Below are 18,804 nucleotides of genomic sequence, written 5' to 3'. Positions count from 1 at the left end.
GTAGGATTGCCAGGTCCCTCTTCGCCGCCGGTGGGAGGTTTTTGGGGCGGAGCCTGAGGAGGGTGGGGTTTGGAGCAGTGGACTCTAATCTGGAGAACCCCCTCCTCCACATGAGCGGTAGACGCTAATCTGGTGAACCAGGTTGGTTTCCCCACTCCTACACACAAAGCCAGCTGGGTGACCTTGGTGTAGTCACAGTTCTATTAAGAACTCTCTCAGCCTCACCTACCTCCCAGGGTGTCTGTTGTTGGGAGGGGAAGGGAAGGAAAATTGGTTTGATTCTGCCTTAAGTGGCAGAATCAACTCTTTTTCATATGGTGAGTCACTATAAACTATTATCCTTTTGTACCTCTCCATTTGGCTCCCATTTTTCCCCTAAGGCAGCCAACGGTAATGGTGCACAATGACTCATTCATTGATGAGTTAGGTGGCAATTTCAAGTTGCCAGGTAATCGAGTAATCGATAATTTCAAGCTTCACATGAATTGTGGATTGCGTGGACCCATCCTGAGTGCTTGTCATTGTCAGCGAAACAGGATACTGGCCTCAGTATGGAGCAAAAACTGCTTGGATTCCAAGAAGACAGCAATGGATGGTGTTCATTTTCGGTGATGTTCCTTTTCTACAAATTTGTCAGATAAGCAGGTGACTTAAAATTTGAGTTGATTCCATGAGTAGATTTAATTTATTAAAGTTATAACTCCTCAAGGTTCAGAGCTTTTGCTAATAGAGCTGTCAACAGGAAGAGTTAAGTGCCCAACGTAAAAGTAAGGCACATCTCACACTCCCCAAGAGTAACTGCCTGGAAAGGGCTGGAAGACACAAAATGTCTTCTCCGTTAGAGGCTTAAAAAAAAAAAAAACATTACCATTACTATCCAAAGAGTTTTTCAAATCATCAGGTTACAAAAGAGATTGAGAACCAGTATGGTGCAAATTGTAACCAAGAAATCAGAAGGAGGTTGAAACAGGGAAGGGCGGCCTTGAAGCAACTAGAAAAGATCCTTAAGTGGAAGGATGTGTTGCAGGTGAACAAGTTCAAGATAATTCATACCATAGTATTCCCTATTACAATGCATGGGTGTAAAAATTGGACAATGAAGAAAGCTGACGGCAAGAAAGCTTAGAAATGTGGTGTTGGAGGAGAGTTTTATGGATACCGTGGACCACAAAAAAGACACATCGTTGTTTTCTAGATCAAATGAAGCCTAGAAGCGAAAATGACCAAACTGAGGCTATTGCACTTTGGTCATATCAGGAGAAGACAGGACTCACTGGAAAAGACAATAATGCTAGAAAACTTGAAGACAGAAGGAAAAGAGGAAGACCCAACCATAGAATTTTTGGGGGTAATTGAGAACCATAGAGTTTTGGGGGGAGAGTGCTAGAGCAACATTGCCACCACTTCTAGGGTAAATGCGGAAGTGATGGCATCGTGCCGCGTGTATCCCCGTCCCCTCCCTCAGCTGGCCTACTTTCGTCCGCCAGCCAGCTGAGGAGCAGTGAGCAGCCCGGTGAGTTGGTGGGCAATTGCCCGCCACCACCAGACAGTTGGAAACACTACCCCATGCATAGGCTGAGCGCTAAAACAGACCCCCGGAAGAGAACTTGTACTGTTTATAAGGTTCAAATCACTGGCTTGTGCAGCCTTGGGTTGCTTTGCACGGAAGAGCTAGTACCAAGGCAGGGACTGACACTTAGTGGGGACTGAATGGTTAAACCCCTTCTCTTTCCCCCTATACAGCCAGATGCCTGCAATTTATGGATGGAACGGGAGGTGCGATTCGTTTTTTTGATACCATAGTTTCCCTGCTGTCATGATTTGTCAGGGCTCAGACAGTAAACCTTTTAAAAGTTGCTGTGCCAGTTGGAGCAGCCAACTGAAAAATTGTCTTGGGCTGTCATGCGCATGCAGCCTTTGGTTTTCACTGACCTGTCAGGGCTGTAACATCTTCTGGGCCAGGATTGGCCTTTGTCTGCATGAAAGTCAGCATTCCTGGGATCTGCTTGGCTCCCAGGTCCAGCTCTCTTGCAGAGGAGGGGTTGCTCCATTGCCTACATCCCCGCTTACCAGCTTGCTAAGCTAGCAGTGTGCATTTGGGTATTCCTGAGCTGAAATGACGCCTGCAATTTGCTGTTTCATTTCAGCTTCGAAATATCTCTAAGATAAGCCGTGGGAACATGTGCCTCCCACTTTCCCACCTTGCTGCCTCTATGGGCTGCCTATGAATCATCCTTCTGCCAGGGACCCAAAATAATAAAAAAAAATGCATTAGATATAGGGTTGCCAGCTCCAGGTTGGAAAATACCTGGAGATTTTGGGGGTGGAACCTGAGGAGGGTGGGGTTTGGAGAGGGGAGGGACTTCAGTGGGGTATAATGCCATAGAATTCATCTTCCAAAGCCGCCATTTTCTCCATGCAAACTGATCTCTGTCACCTGGAGATCAGTTGTAAGAGCGGGACATCTCCAGCCACCATGTAACCTTATTTACTGTATAATGTGTGCCTGCCAATTTTGGTACATTGGCAAAACTTCCAGACCTATTAAATATTGCATCAGCGAACATAGGTCCAGGTTAAGGAATAAGGTTTTGGAGGCTGCTTTAACTCCTCATTTTCTTGAGAGAAATCATTCTGATGAAGAACTGTCATTTTTTGTGCTGTGGCGTTATACAAGCACACATAAATATGAGAAAGCAAATATTGATCTGATTTTACAATGTCAAGAATCTAAATACATACACTATTTTGACACTGTGTACCCAAAAGGATTAAATACTGCACTAGACCTGGCATGCTACTTGTAATATGTTATTATGATTTTGTGACTCTGTAAATAAAATGATGAATCTGTAACCTTAACCATGTAACAGCTGTAGTGAATTGCATTGTCATGTGACTAAAGCCCTTAAAAAATGGGGCGTTAGCGTTTGAAATTTGCCAATGCATAAGCTAGCGTGTGAGTATATGATTGTATATATGATATTGTTGATTCTTTGTTTATGATGTTCTGTACTGCATGTTTATTTTTGCCTTATATTTAGTGAGCCCCTGAGGAAGGCTGACATAAGCCGAAACAGAAAGGGAACCGGACTTCTGTAGCATTGACTTATTACCTTACCTCTTGAAGAGAAAAGATGCTCTCAAGCCCAGAACTGTAAATATTCCCTGCGGTGGCTTCAATTGTATATAGAATTTACTTGGCTGGACATTGTCCATGTTTGTTGTACCATATGTATGATGCATGATTATTTGTTGTTTAATACAAACTTGTATTGTTTTGCAGTTTGAAGCTGTTTGTTTGCTAACTAACTTACAGCTTGCTAATTTGTGTGTGCCCACACCACCTGGAGATTGGCAACCCTGATTAGATGTCAGTGATAATGTGACCACTCTAATTTCACTAGTGCTGGCTCATCGACTAACATAAACTCCTTACTAGTTGGTAAAACCTGAAAAGAGGAGAGCCTTTACAGTTACAAGTGTTTCCATCAGAAGTTATTCAAGATAGATATGGTAGTATTCCATATGGTCAATGGTTTTGCCCCTGTTCTGCTGACCAGATAGAAGACCTGCCACATGTTCTTTTCCACTGTGCCCTGTACACCACAATATGACCTAGATTGATCCAGTGCATGCCACAGGTGTTGGTCTCAGAAGAAGCGTGCGTAAGATTCTTGCTGGCTGATGTAAATTTACCTATTACACATAGAGAGTGGCCTCTTTTTTCATTATAGCATTTAAACTAAGGAAAAGCTTTAATAGGCCTGATACAGGTAATATAATGGCTTGATATGGTCCACAATATCCTTGTAAATTATTTTAATTGTGGGGGGGGGAATCTTTATTATTTTATCTCAATGTGTATTAGTAGATGCTATTGTGATATTGGATCAATACAGCTGTGGGTTGAATTTTTTGGGGGGGGTGTAGTTGGATTGTTAAGGTCTGTGATCACAACATGAATAAATGTGATTGATTCATTGAACTCCTTACTTTCAATGTATTTAAAGATCTGGAGATGTGCTTCAGTATGTTATAAAATATGGTACATCATGGAACCTAGAAGTGTCTGAATACTAACCCCCAACTGCATACCAATAGGAGTAACCTGCACTGAAATGGAAAATGTTTCTGCACTAGAAATCAGCTTGCCCTTAGGCTCCCCCAGCAATTTGTTTTTGAATTACCATTTTGGTTTCCAGCAAGATTTTATTTATGGATGTTGTATGTTATTGAAAGGAAAACAAGCCCTTGTTTTCCCTACATACCTAACCATTACTATGAATCACAGAGGAGTATCTACAGCTAGTTTTGAGTCCAACAGCACCTTAGAGACCACCAAGATTTTGGGGGTATAACCTCTCAAGATTCAAAGCTCCCTTTGCCAGATCTAGGCCCATCTCTTTTCTGGGTCACTGTTATACTATTTATTTTCCTTGTGCTTGAATTGCCTCCTTACCTAGGGCCTCCAGAAGAGCAGGGCTATATAACTGAACAACATAAAATGCATAATTTATAACTTAGCTAGGACATAAAATTGTACTATTTGGCATAACCTCCAGGTTAGACTACTATAACTTGCTCTATGCAGGGCTTCCCTTGAGCCTGCTCTGGAAACTTTATCTATTCCAGAATGCAGTGGTGTGGGTCCTTAACAGGGACCCCATGGAGGGTACATGTACAACTGGTACTCCACTAGCTGCACGGGCTCCAGATTGAGTACCGGATTAGGTTCAAGGTTCTGGTACTGACCTTTAAAGCCCAAAACAGTCTGGAATCATCATACTTGTGGGACTGCCTCCCCAAAGAGCATTACACTCAGCTGGGAACAACCTACTAGTGGTCCCTGGCCCAAAAAGCATCAGGATGTCTCTCAACCAGAGCCAGAGCCTTTTCAACTCTGGCCCCAGTCTGGTGGAACACTCTGTCAAGTGAGACCTGGACCCTATTGTTTCCCCCTTATTCCTTCCCTCTGAATGGGTTCCCAGTATCATCTATTGTTTATTGTGATATGGTTTTAGGTTGCCCTGGAAAATTTAAAAGAGATACTGTGGTTTTAAATTGTAAATTGTCAGGGTTTTTTAACTGTGCTGGAATGTTGTAAGCCACTCTGAGCCTAACTGGAAGTCAGGAAAAGGTGGCATACAAGTCAAATAATAACAATAACAACAACAATAACAACAACAACAATACCTCTGCAAAATGTAAATATAGTAATAGCTGGGTGTGTTGTTGTGGGACCAGTTGAACTGAATACCAGTGAATGTGCTAGGGAAGGGGAAAGGGAAATTGAAAGACTCAATAGACTCTCTGTGCATGTAGAATGATATTCTTGGGCAGAAATGGATCATTTGTTGGTTTGTTTCATTTATACCCCACCTTTCTCCCCAATGGATACCCAAAGTGGCTGACATTGTTCTCCTCACCTCTATTTTATCCTCATTACAATCCCATGAGGTAGGTGAGTCTGAGAGCGTGTGACTGGCCCAAGGTTACCCAGCAAGATTCCATGGGAGAGTGGGGATTATATCGTGGATCTCCCAGATCTAGTCCAGCACTAACTGCGACATCACACTGGCTCTCATGACCATGATCAGTCAAAACAATGCAATAAACTTTATCTTTATTACAGCCCTTCCCTGGGGGGGGGAGGGTGAAGATCCATGGCAGCCGGGAGCGGTGCTGCCATGCTGCCTCCATAGAGGCTTCCCAGCCGCTGAAAATAAAATAAAAGCACTGTAAAAAGTAAATAAGGGCAAATGCAAACAGCGAGGCTACACCACCCAAAAAGATGGAGTGCCAACGCCACAGCTCGAGGGGGTGTTCCCAGGTCCAAAGGGGTTAGGAAGCTGCCTAAAGGCAGCTCTGCCCCCGAATATGCCCTGGGAATGCCCCCCCATGCTGGCATGGGCTCCTGCTTCTGGGATTTCACTGCCGGCATACAGCGCCGGTAGTAGAGCCCTGCACAGCTGCGTGGTTTCCTAGTGCCGGCATGTTTTCCCCCATGCCAGCACACATGCCCCTTAATTCTGTGATAAAGTTGCACCTATGCTGGCAAAGGGTCATGCAAGCTCCTAAGGAGCCTCAGCCCCCCCCCTTTCAGGACTGCAGCCTTAATCTAAATTTTTGGGATTCTTCAGTGGTCATTTATGCATGGGAGTTTTACCTGAGGTTCGTTGCTCACTGGACCCACACTTTCCTGTTGGGAGTCTCTGCACTAGCAGTCTCCAAACTCAAAACAAGAAATGCCGCTTTGAGATTGGCTGTAGTTCTTTCTTTGAGAGAAAAGTCGTTCCCCCCCCAAGGAAATCCATGTGCCCAGCCAAAATGTATTTTAAAAGACAAAAACAAAACGGAGCACCCTAAAAGGAACTGGGGGAGGGGGGAGAACCCAAGCCTCTTTTTAAAAGTCCATTCTTCTGCCCAGAAAGAACTCCAGGAAGCAGGAAGTATTTGAATCCCCACCCCTTTACACACTGCTTTGTAATTGGCTATGAGAGAAACCAAGCTTGCATGCCCCGCACTTTGCCTTATGCATGGGGATTTCACCCAGGCTGAGCTCAGGGGAGGTGGAAGAATTGGGTTAACAGAGGAATGAGAAGTCCAAGGATTTGCCAGGGCGGGCAGCGAGGTCACCTCTAATGCAGGGAGAACTCATGCATAACTCCAAGGAACAACCGAGATAGACCGGGGGCGAACGTAAGTGAAAGTACCCATGCATGAATGACCAATGTGTTGTATGTAATCAAGATACATTTTCCATTTGAAAGAAAAATGAAGATTTGCAAAATATGCCTTAAATTACTTAAAAAATAACAATTAGAGGGCCTTCCAAAGAACCTTTGCCCTTGTGTGTAATGCTTGTCTCTTGTCATCAAAGCTATTAATTTTAATCCCTTGCCTGAACGATATGGAACCATCTTTCCTAACGCAGCCAGGCCATGGCCATTTGCGTGGGGGGGGGGGGGAATAATATTCAGGCACTCCCGGCTTCCTCTCTTCAATAAGGCCTCGATATTTTTATTGCAGCTGGCTGGAGACCTTGTTAGCCGGCTGCATCTAGACGCACATGCCGGGGAGCTGGTGGGGACGTACAGTGGTGGGACCAAGAGGAAGCTTTCCACTGCCTTGGCTTTGGTTGGCAAACCCCACCTCCTTTTGCTGGTAGGTAGAGCGAACTTTCGTTACAGTGCTCTTTAGACGGTGTGTGGGGAAATAGGGCTCATTTCCTGATTTTAGAAGCAGCTGTGTGAAATTTTGATGCTGGTGACCAGAATATATCAAATGATTTAAGACTCGATATAAGAAGAGAAGTAGGAAATCCAGCTGGAAGAACATTGCAGGGAAAAGTGGAGAAAAGAAAAATAGGACAAACAAATTGTGAACAGTGCAAACTGGTCCACTATGAACAGCAAGACTTGGCAAGAACCGGGACGAAAGGAGAAAAAGAGAGGGCCGAAAAGGTACTCCAAGATTCTTAATTCGAAGAGAAGAGCAGCAATTTGGTCAAGATCAAGAGTGTGAAAAAAAGATTAAAAAGACTGACAAGCAGGGAGAAAACAAACAAACCCTAGAAGCTTTGTTCTGGCAGAGTTAAGGCTGCATTGCCTCTGAGAAAAGAGTGAGATTTTTTTCATCCCTTTTAAGGTTTTCTGCTTTGTTATTAATTATAATAATTAATGGGCCCTTTTGTTTGTTATTTTAAAGAACAAACGCATAGCCTCTGCTCTTAGCCAGCCACTGATGGGAGTTATTAAAACAAGGCAGGGATGCGGCCAGAACAGAGGTGTTCTGCCCCACCAGGCTAGATATAAAATTTCCAATCTCGGCAGCATGTTTATTGTTACACTTAGCTATAGCCTAACAGCTTAGGAGGTGGCGTGACCCCGCCGCCAACGTAAGTGCCTCTTATTCCGTGATAAGAGGCCCTAACGCTGGTAGCTGCGGCAGTCCCATCGGCTCCTGGGCGCCACGGAGCTGCATGCCGTTCCCCGGTGGCGCAGTCTCTCCGAGACATAAATCCTGGAAGAGACATGCAGCACTGGCCTGGTGGGGTTGTTCCTGGGGGCAGAGCTGACATTAGTCAGCTTCCAAAGCCCCTCCAGGCCTGGAATGCTCCCTCCAGGAACAGCGTTGCTGTGCCGGGTTTTTCCTGGAGAAGCTTCGCTGTTCTTGTAATGTATTTACCTGGTGCAAGGACTATGCTGAACCATTGAACTGCTGAACCATTGAACTCAGCTGTGCTGAACGGTGTTGAGCTTGAGGCTCTGCTCCGGGCTCCGTCTTTTGTTTCTTTTATTGGACGGTGGACTGTGGGGGGGGGGTAGCTCTGGGTGGTTGGGAACTGTATATAAGTCAGGGTGTTTTGCAGTAAAGTTAGTTCTCTCTTCCCTGTTAACTGAATGAAGCGGTTGCTGTTGGAACTCTGTCGCCGGTCTCGTGTGTAACCTGCACATACATAATAGTTCTCAGTGGAGGAAAATGACCCATTCTTGGCTTTTTAAATTTTAAAAGGCTTTTTTAAGCCTTTCGGAGGCTGGGGGACATCTTTGGAGGTGCCGCGGCAGTGCTTCGGCCATGCCGTCCCCAGCTTCAGAAAGGCTCAGGAATGGGCTGTAAATCAAGATATTCCTGGGCAATCCAGTGTACATGGATTTACAAAGGCGTTCTTGGATTCTAGTCCATCTAGTTCTTTCCTTATACCCAAAGGGAATGACCAAAGAAATCCTTATAATTTTTTTTTTAAAAACCCAACAACAACCAAGGATATAAAGGAAGATACTTTTTCTTACATAGATTGAGGAATTTGCTGGCCAGAAAGAGTATGAAATAAAAGACAGCAAGGCTGATTTTAGAGGACTAGCTATGATCTTCACTTATTCTGGATGTTTAAATTCAGATCAGAAATCTATTTGTTGGTTATTAGATAGCGAGCTTTGCTACATGTCAGACAGTTAAGGGTTAATATTGTAACTAACCAAGTGGTCAGTATAGTGGCCATCGACCTCGTGCCTGGTGGTCACATATACCACAATTTGCATGTTTAACTGCTTTCGATATCCTTTGTTTAGAAGTGAAAGTAGTTCAGTTGCTTTCTGGTTCCCTTTTGGATGCCAGCGTGTTAGGATGGAGAGGCTTTCTTGTCGTTTAAGAATGCCTACTCAAGAGTAAGCTTAGCACCTGCCAGAGCCTTTCTGGCAAACATAGGAAACTTAGAATGTAGTAAGGATTATTTGTTTTGCTCCTAGTGAATTTCCCTTACCCTTGAGTTTAGAGTAAACTTTGCTTATTGCTATGACAAACATCTTGTGTCTTTTGTGCGTGTGTGTGATCAAGCTTTATTTTCAATAGACCAGAATCAACGATCCATTCCCTCTGAATGGTAGCAGTAAGCCCTTAAGAATCTAACACTATTCCATAATAATGTTGCAAATTCATTCATGTTCTCCCCCCAACTTGTCCAGCTACAATGTACTATTTTGTATTAAGCAAGCCCTAGAGGAAAATTCAGAGATTTTTGGTGCAGTCCTCCATCTAAACCTATGGGTTTAGATGAGAGTAACTCTGTACATGATTGTACCATTTATTTCCTCTAGTTGAAATATACATACCACAGTAACGGTTGCACTATAAAGAGGGATTTTCCCCTGTGGTGGACTCTGATCTGGTGAACCGGGTTTGATTCCCCACTCCTCCACATGAGGGGCAGACTCTGATCTGGTGAACTGGGTTGGTTTCCCCACTCTGACTTGTGAAGCCTACAAGGTGACCATGGGTGAGTCACAGTTTTCTCTGAACTCTCTCAGCCCCACCTACCTCACAAGGGGTCTGTTGTGGGGAGAGGAAGGGAAGGTGATTGTAAGCCGGTTTGATTCTCCTTAAAGGGTAGAGAAAATCGGCATATAAAAACCAACTCTTCTTCTTCTTTCCACAACAGGCAGAAAGGGACTTGCTATCACCTGTGTTCACTCCTTAGAAGGATAACATGCCAGTAAACCATGTGGGTGAACATAGCTTTCATCGATCCACTTAGGAGCATTGTGGTGATGCACCTTTGGCTTATGGGCGAGACTGACTTTCCCCCCATCCTTCCCCCTCTCTCACTGACACACTTTAGGACTTGAGTGTTCTCTCTTTTTTTTTAATCATAAGCCCAAACTGACCTGGATGAATTAGCCCAGGGGAAGGTGATCCTCTTATGTCCACACGTCCCTTGATGTCCGAAGATGCTCCAGCTGCCGGCTAATCTATTTATGACAGTCTGTCACCCAGCAGGTAGCCGATTCAATTTGCCTCTTGCTGAGAGAGCCATCCCCATCACAGATGTGGCTTCAAATATAATCCTGCCCACCCCCACTCCCAGCCTTTTTCTTTTGAAGCAGGTCTTCTCCCTTGTTTAAACTTAATGGATTCTTTACACCTGTTGAGAACTGCATTTTCAAGGACTGTATTTATGAAGGCTTTAAAGGGAGAGTGAAATATAGGTGGGCAGCCTGAATAGTAAAGCATCAAGGGAAGAAACAGTAGTAGCTTTACTACAAAGTACTACAAATAGTAGTAAGTTTTACTACAAAGTAGTAGCTTTAATACAAATAGTAGTAGCATTACTGCGTGAGGACATCACTTTCGCTTTAAGCGAAAGTGCCAGCATTGCACCAGGGGTTGGGACGGTCTAGCACATGCCTAAAAACTCTGGTTTCCATTGAGTTTTGAGGAGAGTGCTAGAGCGTCCCCCCGCGTGATCCTGGCTCTTCTGCATAAACCAGAAATGATGTCATTGCACAAGGGATGTGGATCAGTCCCCCTCCCTTCTGCCAGCCTGCTTCCACCTGCCAACCAGCTGAGTGTCAGCGGGCAGCAGAACGAATCGGCAGGCATTTTCCCGCCATTTGCAGGTAGTTGGGAACTCTAGTGATGAAACAAGAGACAGGACTATAGGACTGACTCTAAGCCTTAGCCAGGACCACAGGTTCTCCAGCACCTGCCGAGGACTGCCACAAACTCCTGATGCTTGTGCCCCATGTGGTGGTTTCGACCCTCAGAGGAATGCAGGAGGAGGAGGAGAAGAAGAAGAGTTGGTTTTTATATGCTGACTTTCTCCACCACTTAAGGAAGACTCAAACCTGCTCACAATCACCTTCCCTTCCCATCCCCACAACAGACACCCTGTGAGGTAGGTGGGGCTGAGAGAGTGTGACTTGCCCAAGGTGTTCGTGTTGTGGCATAAAGTTAATGCCAGTAATTTTATTGCAATTTGCATGTTCTTTTGTGATTTATTATATCTGAGCCCTCGTGCTGCCAACCACCTGGAGGTTGGCAACCCTAAGAAGAGGCCTTTTATGGAATATGAAGACTAAGGAGCAAATGTGAATCACAACTCCATCCCATCCTGAAAGCATGCAGATTTTTCCAAAACATGTGTCAAACATAAGGCCCAGGGGCCAGATCCAGCCCCTTGAGAGCTCTTATCTGGTCCGTGAGCCAGCTGAGACCGCCACCCCCTCCAGTCCTGATCTGTGCTGGCAAGGCCTGGCCCAACCAAGCAACATTTATGTCATAGCTGGCCCTCGTAACCATTGAGTTTGACATCCTTGGTGTAAGAGATTCACATGACCAGCATTCCTGTTACCCATTCACAGTGCACAAGTGGTATCTTAACGTCCATGTGGAGTAGGATTGCCAACCTCCAGGTACTAACTGGAGTTCTCCTGCTATTATAACTGATCTCCAGCTGATAGAGATCAGTTCACCTGGAAAAAATGGCCGCTTTGGCCATTGGACTCTATGGCATTGAAGTCCCTCCCCTCCCCAAACCCCACCCTCCTCAGGCTCTGCCCCCAAAACCTCCTGCCAGTGGCAAAGAGGGACCTAGCAACCCTAATGTGGAGGTCCTGTACAGGCTTTTGGAACGTGACCAGAGCTGCATCTAAATTGGACTTTCCTTCTATTGAGGCCTACTAGCTCCTGTCCTGATTAGTCATTATTTTGCTTCCACCCACTGATGGTTATTAAAGAGCCATCACTACAAGACAGTGACTGGGTGAGGTTGGTGGGAGATTGAAAACTTCCCTCTATTTCACAGTTCAGTGATTGAATCGGATTTATCAGATTTATCACAATTGCTGTCTAAAGGACTATTGGAATTTCTATTTCGTATTATTTGGATAATAGAAGCTTCTAACTTTTTGGAAAGGAAAAGGAACACAGCAGTAACCATTTCTCTTTGAAATTTAACTCTTGTAACATTTTTTGCCTCCTGAACGATTCCACTCATCTTCCCTCCCTGTACCTAATGCATATGCTTACTGATTTCCACCCCATTCTAGGGCTGTCAAAAAAAAAAAATTCGGTACAGTTCGGATTCGGCCGAATTTGACCCTTGTGGGGTCGGTACGTGCCGAAGTCCGAACTCCCCCGCTTCGGATCCCCGGTAATTCGGGGGGATCCGGAGTTCGGGGGGAAATTCGGCCGAAGCGCGCCTTCAGGGATTCCCTGAAGGCGCGCGGGGGCCCTTTAAACTCATCTGAGCCTCCCAGCTGGGAGGCGCAGATTAGTTTAAAGGGCAGCCCGCCCCCCTTCAGCGGGCTCCGCTGGAGAGGCGCGGCTGTCATTGAAACTCATCTGCGCCTCCCGGGAGGCGCAGATGAGTTTCAATGACAGCCCGCCCCCCTTCAGCGGGCTACCCTGAAGGGGGGGGGCTGTCATTGAAACTCATCTGCGCCTCCCGCCCGGGAGGCGCAGATGAGTTTCAATGACAGCCCGCCCCCCTTCAGCGGGCTACCCTGAAGGGGGGGGGCTGTCATTGAAACTCATCTGCGCCTCCCGCCCGGGAGGCGCAGATGAGTTTCAATGACAGCCCGCCCCCCTTCAGCGGGCTACCCTGAAGGGGGGGGCTGTCATTGAAACTCATCTGCGCCTCCCGCCCGGGAGGCGCAGATGAGTTTCAATGACAGCCCGCCCCCCTTCAGCGGGCTACCCTGAAGGGGGGGGCTGTCATTGAAACTCATCTGCGCCTCCCGCCCGGGAGGCGCAGATGAGTTTCAATGACAGCCCGCCCCCCTTCAGCGGGCTACCCTGAAGGGGGGGGCTGTCATTGAAACTCATCTGCGCCTCCCGCCCGGGAGGCGCAGATGAGTTTCAATGACAGCCCGCCCCCCTTCAGCGGGCTACCCTGAAGGGGGGGGCTGTCATTGAAAGTCATCTGCGCCTCCCGGGCGGGAGGCGCACATGAGTTTCAATGACAGCCCGCCCCCCTTCAGCGGGCTACCCTGAAGGGGGGGGCTGTCATTGAAAGTCATCTGCGCCTCCCGCCCGGGAGGCGCAGATGAGTTTCAATGACAGCCCGCCCCCCTTCAGCGGGCTACCCTGAAGGGGGGGGCTGTCATTGAAAGTCATCTGCGCCTCCCGCCCGGGAGGCGCAGATGAGTTTCAATGACAGCCCGCCCCCCTTCAGCGGGCTACCCTGAAGGGGGGGGCTGTCATTGAAAGTCATCTGCGCCTCCCGCCCGGGAGGCGCAGATGAGTTTCAATGACAGCCCGCCCCCCTTCAGCGGGCTACCCTGAAGGGGGGGGCTGTCATTGAAAGTCATCTGCGCCTCCCGCCCGGGAGGCGCAGATGAGTTTCAATGACAGCCCGCCCCCCTTCAGCGGGCTACCCTGAAGGGGGGGGCTGTCATTGAAAGTCATCTGCGCCTCCCGCCCGGGAGGCGCAGATGAGTTTCAATGACAGCCCGCCCCCCTTCAGCGGGCTACCCTGAAGGGGGGGGGCTGTCATTGAAAGTCATCTGCGCCTCCCGCCCGGGAGGCGCAGATGAGTTTCAATGACAGCCCGCCCCCCTTCAGCGGGCTACCCTGAAGGGGGGGGGCTGTCATTGAAAGTCATCTGCGCCTCCCGCCCGGGAGGCGCAGATGAGTTTCAATGACAGCCCGCCCCCCTTCAGCGGGCTACCCTGAAGGGGGGGGCTGTCATTGAAAGTCATCTGCGCCTCCCGCCCGGGAGGCGCAGATGAGTTTCAATGACAGCCCGCCCCCCTTCAGCGGGCTACCCTGAAGGGGGGGGCTGTCATTGAAAGTCATCTGCGCCTCCCGCCTGGGAGGCGCAGATGAGTTTCAATGACAGCCCGCCCCCCTTCAGCGGGCTACCCTGAAGGGGGGGGGCTGTCATTGAAAGTCATCTGCGCCTCCCGCCCGGGAGGCGCAGATGAGTTTCAATGACAGCCCGCCCCCCTTCAGGGGAGCCCGCTGAAGGGAGGCGGGCTGCCCTTTAAACTGATCTGAGCCTCCCAGCTGGGAGGCACATATCAGTTTAAAGGGCAGCCCGCGCCTTTCAGCGGGCTGCCCTGAAGGGGGGGCCGAATTGGCCGAATTTATTCGCGAACTCCCAAACTCGCTGAATTCGGCCCCCCCGGTTGCCCGCCAGGTTTGAGTTCGGATCCGTCCAAAGTGAAAATCACCGAATCAGGGGAAATTCGGTTGATTTTCAGTTCGGACCGAACCGAATTGACAGCCCTACCCCATTCCTTTGCTTCCTCCCTGGTTTTGTATTAGCCTCATTCTGTATGCTGCATGAGTCTTACTCGCCGGCAAATTACAGTGGCACATAAGCAAGACTTTGGAGCGTTCCATACAAGGCAGCTTAAAATCAAGAGAGATGCAAAGTACCTGCCCTTATCTCCATGAACTCTTCCCTCCTTCCGGACTTTTGGAGACCTGTGCAGAGATCTATGTAGAGTTAAATCGTTATTATGCATGTATTTAGAAACTGTTTTTTGGAAGAGCAACTAACTGAAGACATAATCTTTCCCACTGACTTTCCACTTAGGGTCGCCAACCTCCAGGTACTTTCTTACTAGAGTGTCACTATATTTTGCAAGGACTATTCATGATAACCAGCTAGAAAAAATAGTTATAAAACTGTTAAAAATTGTTTCAAATCATCAAAAATAGTTCACTATGGTTTAAAACAGTAAATATTATTAATAGCTTAAAAGCTAAAAAGATTTTTGGCTCATAGAACAGAGCTTATAATGGCGGTTTTTTGTTATATAGGCTGTGAAAGCAGTGAAGGAAGACTGTTTCCTCCTAACATATTTTTCATTTGGCCCATGAAACAATACATTAAAGGAAGATTATTTCCTCTCAACTCACATTCGTTACTTGGCTGATGAAGCTAAATTTTTTAGTGAAAACGCATAAGATTATTCCGAAAAAGGCGTTTCCACCTCCGAGATCACTGGGTCTCCCTTTTTCTCGGGCTCCCGACACAAACTGAGTCTCCTGGCTCCTCTCCTGCCAGGAGTTGGCACTAGGCACCATTCATACGCACTGCGTTTGACGCCTCTCTTTCTGTCCTGACTACGCCCACAGGCTTTTTGCCATTCTACAGCGCGGCTGTTCTTTGTATTTGCGTTTAGCTCGCTCCAGATTTTTCTGGAGCCAAGGCCATGTGTTTTGAACCACTTGCACCCAATCTCCCACTTTGCCCTTTATTCCCTCCTCCTGGAGCAGGTCTACATTCCCAAAAGGTCCAAAATCCTTGCCATACACCACCTGAAAGGGACTGTACCCCGTAGACGAATGAGGAGCATTATTGAAAGCATATTCAGCAAATGGCAGCAAATCCACCCAATCATCCTGGTGATAGTTTACGTAACAGCGCAAATAACATTCTAACACAGAATTCACTCATTCCGTTTGTCCATCTGTCTGAGGATGGTGTGCTGAAGACAAACCTTGTTCCACCCCCATGAGTTTCAAAAACACTTTCCAGAACTTAGCCACGAATTGGGGGCCCCTATCAGAGATTATCTTGCATGGGAACGAGTGATGCTTCATCACATGTATAACAAACATGCGTGCCAACCTCTGGGCTGTCAGTAAGCCCTTACAAGGGATAAAATGTACTTGCTTAGAAAATAAGTCCGTGACCACCCACAACACCATCTTCCCTTGGCTGGGGGGAAGATCCATAATAAAGTCCATGGCAATGACCTCCCAGGGAACGGACGGGACTTCCAAGGGCTTCCCCATAAGTCTTTTAGAGGTTGCGCAGGTGGGACAACTGCGCACGAAAAGGTCCACATCCGCTCTCATGCCCGGCCACCAAAATTGACGCCTCAACAAATGCAAAGATTTGACAAACCCAAAATGTCCTGCAGTTTTTGCTCCATGAGCCATTTCCAACACCTCCCTTCGAACCATTTCCAGGACATACAGTTTCACCCCATGAAACCACAACTCCCCCCGGCGAGTGAGAGCTTGAGGAAGTTTTTCGCCCCCTTCTTCTTGGCATGCGGCTTTGGCCACCCTGGCACGGAAAGCCTCTGGGAGGCCGCTTGCAGGGTCAGATTCCACCGCCCGGCTCTGGGCACGAGTAACCACGGCCAACCCTGGCACCTCCCCCCATTGTTCCGGGGTGAATAACGAATCTACGGGGTGGTCGATTTGACAGCGGTACTGGGGGAGATGGGACAACGCATCAGCCAGACAATTGTCTTTTCCTGGAACATGTTTCAGCACAAAGCGAAATTTGGCAAAGAACTGTGCCCAACAAACCTGTTTGGCCGACAGTTTTCTAGACCCTTTTAACGCCTCCAAATTTTTGTGATCGGTCCAAACTTCAAACGGAACATCAACCCCTTCCAGAAAATGTCTCCAGATTGTAAGGGCATGTTTCACGGCTGCTGCCTCCTTTTCCCAAATAGCCCCGTGTAATTCAGCCTGAGAGAATTTCTTAGAGAAAAATGCACACGGCTGCAATTGTCCACCCTCACTCATTTGTAAGAGTGCCCCCCCCCCCATGACAACCTCTGAAGCATCCACCTGAACAATGAATGGTTTTTCACAATCAGGGTGTTTCAACACTGGTTTGGACGTGAACAACCGTTTTAATGTATCAAACGCTTGCTGACACTCAGGAGTCCAAAGTAACCTGGCAGATGGCAGTGTGGCTGCAGACCCCTTCCCTTTCATTTGTAGAAGGGAGGTGAGAGGCAAGGCTACTTGCGCAAAGTCACTAATAAAATTGTGTTAGAAATTGGCAAAACCGAGAAATTGTTGCAATTGCTTGTGAGTAGTGGGGACTTCCCACTCCACCACAGCTCGAACCTTTTCTGGGTCCATAGCAAGTCCCTGTTGTGACACAATATAACCCAGAAACATTATAGAAGACTGATGGAAGTCACACTTGGAAACCTTGGCATACAACTTGTGAGCATGCAATCGACTTAATACTTCTTTTACTAGAGCCACATGCTTGTCCATGGTTTTGGTGTATATTAAAATGTCATCCAAATAAACAATCACTCCTTTGAACAATAAATCATGCAACACATCATTAATCATTTGCATGAAGACACTCGGAGCCCCCGTCAAGCCTACCCTGAAGGGGGGGGCTGTCATTGAAACTCATCTGCGCCTCCCGCCCGGGAGGCGCAGATGAGTTTCAATGACAGCCCGCCCCCCTTCAGCGGGCTACCCTGAAGGGGGGGGCTGTCATTGAAACTCATCTGCGCCTCCCGCCCGGGGGCTACCCTGAAGGGGGGGGCTGTCATTGAAAGTCATCTGCGCCTCCCGCCCGGGAGGCGCAGATGAGTTTCAATGACAGCCCGCCCCCCTTCAGCGGGCTACCCTGAAGGGGGGGGCTGTCATTGAAAGTCATCTGCGCCTCCCGCCCGGGAGGCACAGATGAGTTTCAATGACAGCCCGCCCCCCTTCAGCGGGCTACCCTGAAGGGGGGGGCTGTCATTGAAAGTCATCTGCGCCTCCCGCCCGGGAGGCGCAGATGAGTTTCAATGACAGCCCGCCCCCCTTCAGCGGGCTACCCTGAAGGGGGGGGCTGTCATTGAAAGTCATCTGCGCCTCCCGCCCGGGAGGCGCAGATGAGTTTCAATGACAGCCCGCCCCCCTTCAGCGGGCTACCCTGAAGGGGGGGGCTGTCATTGAAAGTCATCTGCGCCTCCCGGGCGGGAGGCGCAGATGACTTTCAATGACAGCCCGCCCCCCTTCAGCGGGCTACCCTGAAGGGGGGGGCTGTCATTGAAAGTCATCTGCGCCTCCCGGGCGGGAGGCGCAGATGACTTTCAATGACAGCCCGCCCCCCTTCAGGGGAGCCCGCTGAAGGGAGGCGGGCTGCCCTTTAAACTGATCTGAGCCTCCCAGCTGGGAGGCGCATATCAGTTTAAAGGGCAGCCCGCGCCTTTCAGCGGGCTGCCCTGAAGGGGGGGCCGAATTGGCTGAATTTATTCGCGAACTCCCAAACTCGCTGAATTCGGCCCCCCCGGTTGCCCGCCAGGTTTGAGTTCGGATCCGTCCGAACTGAAAATCACCGAATCAGGGGAAATTCGGTTGATTTTCAGTTCGGACCGAACCGAATTGACAGCCCTACCCCATTCCTTTGCTTCCTCCCTGGTTTTGTATTAGCCTCATTCTGTATGCTGCATGAGTCTTACTCGCCGGCAAATTACAGTGGCACATAAGCAAGACTTTGGAGCGTTCCATACAAGGCAGCTTAAAATCAAGAGAGATGCAAAGTACCTGCCCTTATCTCCATGAACTCTTCCCTCCTTCCGGACTTTTGGAGACCTGTGCAGAGATCTATGTAGAGTTAAATCGTTATTATGCATGTATTTAGAAACTGTTTTTTGGAAGAGCAACTAACTGAAGACATAATCTTTCCCACTGACTTTCCACTTAGGGTCGCCAACCTCCAGGTACTTTCTTACTAGAGTGTCACTATATTTTGCAAGGACTATTCATGATAACCAGCTAGAAAAAATAGTTATAAAACTGTTAAAAATTGTT

At 47.9% G+C, this 18,804-nt stretch overlaps 1 protein-coding gene across 1 annotated transcript in view; it reads left to right on the top strand.

Annotated features, from left to right (window-relative positions):
* The window catches only part of ABCA13 (ATP binding cassette subfamily A member 13), a 271,361-nt gene that overhangs the window by 232,230 nt on the left and 20,327 nt on the right, over positions 1-18,804 (top strand). The window contains 2 exon segments of the mRNA XM_056857874.1: positions 3,623-3,644; positions 7,033-7,167. Of these exon segments, the coding sequence (XP_056713852.1) occupies positions 3,623-3,644; positions 7,033-7,167 (157 nt within the window).

The sequence above is a fragment of the Euleptes europaea genome, chromosome 11 (genome assembly GCF_029931775.1).
Source record: "Euleptes europaea isolate rEulEur1 chromosome 11, rEulEur1.hap1, whole genome shotgun sequence".
Taxonomy (NCBI): Eukaryota; Metazoa; Chordata; class Lepidosauria; order Squamata; family Sphaerodactylidae; genus Euleptes; species Euleptes europaea.
Note: the sequence above shows the minus strand (reverse complement) of the source record. Positions and strands in the feature narration are given on the sequence as shown.